The 5,524-nt window shown below is 56.6% G+C and overlaps 1 protein-coding gene across 3 annotated transcripts; it reads left to right on the top strand.

Annotated features, from left to right (window-relative positions):
- The first annotated feature begins 982 nt into the window (after positions 1-982).
- On the top strand, positions 983-4,001 carry Egr4 (early growth response 4). Of its 3 annotated transcripts, none has more exons than XM_029559442.1 (2): positions 983-1,792; positions 1,955-4,001. In XM_029559442.1, the coding sequence occupies exons 1-2, from the start codon at positions 1,657-1,659 to the stop codon at positions 3,493-3,495; spliced, it is 1,677 nt and encodes a 558-aa protein (XP_029415302.1). In that variant the 5' UTR covers positions 983-1,656; the 3' UTR covers positions 3,496-4,001. The 3 variants fall into 3 exon arrangements, with proteins under 3 accessions (XP_029415302.1, XP_029415300.1, XP_008822950.2); XM_029559440.1 differs by having other exon boundaries at positions 1,399-1,792; positions 2,189-4,001; XM_008824728.2 differs by having other exon boundaries at positions 1,400-1,792; positions 2,192-4,001.
- Positions 4,002-5,524: the final 1,523 nt, after the last annotated feature.

Genomic DNA, 5,524 nt, shown 5'->3' with positions numbered 1-5,524 from the left:
CACTCACAGAAATTTATCCCTGGCATGTTCACTTACAGACAATAAAGACAGTAACACTGGTTAAAAGCAAAAAGTTGGAAGTTACCCATGTGTTCGTGGATAGGTAATGTGTTCATCAATAGCTAATTCACCATCTTCCTGTGCAATGGAGAATTAATTATTCAGCCTTAGAAAATAGCAAATAGGTCTTTGTGTTCAGACATGATGCAACATTTCGACTAAAGTGAAAAAAGTTTTTACAGCATTACTCATACATAGGCATAAAAGCTGCAGCTCTTGCAGAGGAGCAAAGTTCAGTTCCCAGCACCCATATGGAGGCTCACAACCTTCTATAACTACAGTTCCAGGGGATCCAATGCCCTCTTTTAACCTCTGCCGGGAACTGCATGCATGTGGTATACATAAACTCATGCATACACATATAACAATTTAAAAAATGATGATTAAATGTTTTTTTTCAAAGCCAGGCATGGTCGCATACACTTTTAATCTCAGCACCTGGAGGCAGAGGCAGGTATCTGTGAGTATGTATCTGTGAGTTCCAGGCCAGCTGGGTCTCCATAGTGAGTGCCAGGCCAGTCTGGGCTACATGGTAAGACCCTGTTTCAAAAACAACCAAACCAAACAAAGTCCCCCCCCCAAAAAAAATTGCTCAAACTTTAGGGGCTACAGATTGCTCAGTGGTTAGGAATACCGGCTGCTCTTGCAGAGGACTGGGGTTGACTCCCAGCACCTATCCCCAGCAGCTAACAACTGTCTGTAATTCCAGTTCCAGGGGATCTGATGTTCTCTTCTGACCTCCGAGGGCATTGCACAGCACGATAAACTTACACACACATTCAGGAAATACTCTCATACACATAAAATATTTTAAAAAGAAACTTTAATATGGCTACCTCAGGAGACAGAAATGAAGATGAGAGACACCTTTGTTTTTCAATTAAAAATACACATTTTGCACTAGTTGTTCCCACTCACTACCATTAGCAAATACTGGATTATGGCCATTTTTATTAAAATAAAGCATAATTTAAATGTTAAAAACAGGGCGGGTTCGAACTCTAGACTCTCTAAGGGCCTTCCTCCCTCCAGCCCCTCGGCTTCTGCGTGCCAGCGCAAGCGCGCGTCTGGGGCTCCGCGCAGAGCCCCTACGAGACGTACCCGCGGACCGGCGCGCACGGGACTCCATGCTCGGAGGACGAGCGCGCACGCAGCGGTGCGAACTCAGCGGCGCGGCGTTGGTGGCAGCGACGTCACAGGCCGAGCTTTCCTTTTCGGGAGTCCCCGGCACACATCCTGTGTCCATGTTTGGTCATTTACGTCACGGCGGCAGGGCTGGGGCCTCCCGAAATGGCAGTGGCCGGGGGAGTCGGAAGCCCGGAGCCAGCGCCGCCGCAGCTATATAAGTGAGGGAACTGTGGGTTGGGGGAGCCCTACTGCGCTTTGGAGAGGCGAGGATCCGCTGCCCGAGGCCGGTGCGCGCGAGCCAGGGCGCCGCGGTCCCTCAACCCGTGGCCCGGAGCTGAGTGCCGGGAGCCAGAAGCTCGGGCGCCCGGGTCTCAGAGCTGTGGGGCGCCCAGACCTCTGGCCTTCCCACCCGCTGCGCGCGCCCCAGCACAGCAGGAGAGGCCCCAAGCGCCCCGCCTCCGCCGCGCCATGCTCCACCTGAGCGAGTTCTCTAGCCCCGACGCGCTGCTCGCCAAGTCCGCGGAAGGCTGTGGCGCTGAACCCAGCCCGGAACTGCCTAGGCTGCCCGCCAGGGACGCTCCCTCGGCCGCTGCCTATCCCGGAGGTGAGGAGCGGGCTAGGGGGGCGCAGACGGCGAACGCGGAGCGGGGGCGTGCGGTGCCTGCGGACGAGCGAGGGCTGGGATGCTGGAAACATCCGGAGAGGGGTCAAGGGAGGCGCGGGGGTCCAGAGATGTACAGTCCCATTCCCACCCCCACTCTTCCAGGCCGCCAGCGCCTCTGCGAGTACCAGCGCATTCCTTGGCCTTGCACGTGTGTTTTGCGTGTGCATGTTTTTGTGCGCGTCCTGGGACGTCTGTGGGCCCCTGCTGAATTAGGGCGAGCAATAGAAGTCCTGCATGTGGCCGTGCGCCCCGAGGGTTCGGGTTCCGTGGGTCGCGGCTGCAAACTGAGAGGCACGCCCTTTGAGGTGCCCGGAGCTGACGCGTGCTCTCCCTCAGCAGGAGACTTCTTGAGCTGGGCTCTGAGCAGCTGCGGCGCCGGGGGGGACTTAGCGGACTCCTGCTTCCTGGAGGGCCGTGCGCCCACGCCCCCTCCGGGCCTCAGCTACAGCGGTAGCTTCTTCATCCAGGCGGTTCCGGAGCACCCGCACGACCCGGAGGCACTCTTCAACCTCATGTCGGGCATCTTGGGCCTGGCACCCTTCCCTGGCCCCGAGGCTGCTGCGTCTCGGTCCCCGTTAGATGCCCCTTTCCCTGCGGTCCCTGATGCCCTGCTGCCGGCTCCGCCAGACCTTTACTCCCCGGATCTGAGCTCGGCCGCCTTCTCGGAGGCGTTTTGGGAGGCTGCGCCTTCCGCCGGCGCCCCCTCGCAGTGCTTGTTCGAGCCTCAGCTCTCCCCGCCCGACGTTAAGCCGGGCGTGCGGCCCCCTCCAGTCTCCCCAGCGCTGGAAGCTGCCTCGGCCTTCAAAGGGCCCTATGCGCCCTGGGAGCTGCTGTCCGTCGGGGCCGCAGGAAGCTGTGGGTCACAGGGAGGCTACCAGGGCACCCCCGAGGCTCGTTTCCCCTCGGTTGGGACCAAGATCGAGGACCTGCTGTCCATCAGCTGCCCCGCCGAGCTACCCTGTGCTGGCCCGGCCAACAGACTCTACCCGACCGGGGCCTACGACGCTTTCTCGCTGGCCCCAGGCGACTTAGGGGAGGGGACCGAGGTCCTCCCGGGGTTGCTGACCCCTCCCGCTGGGGAGGGAGGGAGTGGCGGCGAAGGCGGGGAGTTCCTAGCCGGCTCCCAGCCCCAGCTTTCCCCGCTGGGCCTTCGCAGCGCGGGCACCGCAGACTTCTCCAAGCCTCTGGTGGCGGATATCCCGCGGGGCAGCGGCCTGGCCGCGCAGCCCGTGTCGCCCCCGGCCAAGGCGCGGCGTAAGGGACGCCGGGGCGGCAAGTGCGGTGCGCGCTGCTTCTGCCCCCGGCCGCACTCCAAGGCCTTCTCCTGCCCGGTGGAGAGCTGCGTTCGGAGCTTCGCGCGCTCCGATGAGCTCAATCGCCACCTGCGTATTCACACCGGCCACAAGCCCTTCCAGTGCCGCATCTGCCTCCGCAACTTCAGCCGCAGCGACCACCTCACCACGCACGTGCGCACCCACACCGGCGAGAAGCCCTTCGCCTGCGACGTCTGTGGCCGCCGCTTCGCGCGCAGCGACGAAAAGAAACGGCACAGCAAGGTGCACCTGAAACAGAAGGCGCGCGCAGAGGAGCGCCTCAAAGGTCTTGGCTTTTACTCATTGGGCCTCTCCTTCGCCGCGATGTGAGCTGGAGCTGGCCCTGTAGGTCGGGGCGCCGGCACTCTGCGCAAGCGGCGAGATCTGGCCGGTCCCCATCCCCGCTGTTCTTCCCGCCTCTCCCCCGCACGCCCGGGGTGGCTCCAGTCCTTCCAGTTCCCTTGGAGCGCCCGCCGCACACGCCCTGTTCAGCACGGGATAGCTCCCGCGTCCTGGCGCCTCCTTGCCAGCGTTTTGGGGACAGCCTTCTCAGGCCACAGAGTAGGCATTCCCTTGGGACAGAAGAAAGCCCTTTGTAACTGGCATACGCCCCACGCCCCCTCTCTATCCCCTCCAGAGACAGGCTGGGGCTGCGCCGAGCCGGTCTCGCGCGAAACTTTGTACAGCAATGTCGTTTCCAGCAAGCCCTTTGGATGTGACGTTTTGCTTTGGGGTTATTTCCTTTTTGTTGTTAATTTTTGTAAAGCAGACGCTCCTCTCAAGCAGTTGACAAAACTGTTTATTTTTGCAATTAAAATTATTGTGCTAAAAGCTTACTGAATCTGCCTTGTAAAACTCCTGCAGTCCCTTCCCAACATCCCCCCGCCCCCCGCCCCCAGGACAAAACGTAGAAAGACACAGAATGTCCTATATTCGCAGAATGCAGGCCCCTAACACATTACTGACAAGCACATGTACCAGGGACTGCAGCACAGGCATTTTATAAATATACATTGGATAAGTTAATTAAATCACAGCTGACTTAGGGGTTAGATGTGTTTCTGGAACCAAAAGTGGAAGGCATAGGTAGTAAATGTGATTTTGCTATCCTTTGATCTTTAGTTTCTAGTGAGGTAAGTTCCATTTCAAAGATGAGGATGCAATATAAGTTATGTGCTGGGTGATCCAGCTAGGAACATCCAGGCACTGGTAGATCTGACTCCAAAGCCAGTAGCTTGCCTTCCAGCCCCAGAATGGAAGGCACTTGAGCATTTGGAATGAGAAACAGGTTGGGCACTAGAGGGAGCCCTGGAAAGAGAGACTGCCTTATTACTTCAGTGCTGTGTCAATACACAGCTTAGTGCTTGGTATCACAGAGGTCTGTTCAAGAGTCACATACTATCGGGACCAAAAGGGACTCAGGATTCAAGTAGGCCACACCGGAGTCTGGCAAGGCCTTGACTGAAGACTGCGGTCACCTTAGTGGCTCTTACCCTGAAAAATCATCTGGAAATGACGATCCACTTTAACAAGCCAAACACATGCCACAACCACAGCACTTTCCGAAATTTTGCTTCCAGGTGAAACGTTCATGGCTTTGGGAGAGGGAGGCAGGAGAGCAGTGAGGAAAGCATGATCCTGTAATGGAGAAAGTGGGTTACGCACCTCTACTCTCTCAACTTGCTCCTCAAAATTTTTTTTTGTCTGCCCTGGGCATCTTTTGTTTAAGACAAGGTTTCCCTGTATCCCCAGCTGGCCCAGAACTCACTATGTAGACCCGGCTGACCTCGAATTCAGATCTGCCTGCCTCTGTCTCCAGAGGGCTGGGAGTGAAGTTGTGCGCTATTGTGCCCTACCAGCCCTTTTTTTGAGACAGGGCCTCCCTGTAGCTCCAGCTGGCCTGGAACTTGCTATGTAGACCTGGCTGGCCTCAAACTCACAAAAATCTGCCTGCCTCTGCCTCCCAAGTGCTGGGATTAAAGGTGTGCACCTCCATGCTTGACCCAATACCTTTGGCATCTTAAAAAGCCTGCTATATACCCCACTCACAACTCTATACCAAAGCAAGGAGAGGGCCTTTGTCTGAGGACTTCGTTTTTTTTGCTCTCAACTGAGTTGTTCTGTCTTGCTCTCATGTGTATATGCACATGTGTATGTTTGGGTACATACCTATATGGAGGCCAGGGGAAGACTAGGCTGGCTGGTTGGCCATTAAGATTCCTGGATGTATTTTTGTCTCTAACAACCCTGGGGTTACAAGCACTAGGGGGTCATGCCTGGTTTTTAAATGGGTACTGGGCATTCAAACTCAGGTCCTTTTGCTAGCATATAGTAAGGGATCATACTGTTTCCTCAATCC

The sequence above is a fragment of the Nannospalax galili genome, unplaced genomic scaffold, assembly GCF_000622305.1.
Source record: "Nannospalax galili isolate Female #2095 unplaced genomic scaffold, S.galili_v1.0 scaffold389, whole genome shotgun sequence".
NCBI lineage: Eukaryota > Metazoa > Chordata > Mammalia > Rodentia > Spalacidae > Nannospalax > Nannospalax galili.
The sequence above is the reverse complement of the archived record's forward strand: the minus strand, read 5'-3'. Positions and strand labels throughout refer to the sequence as shown.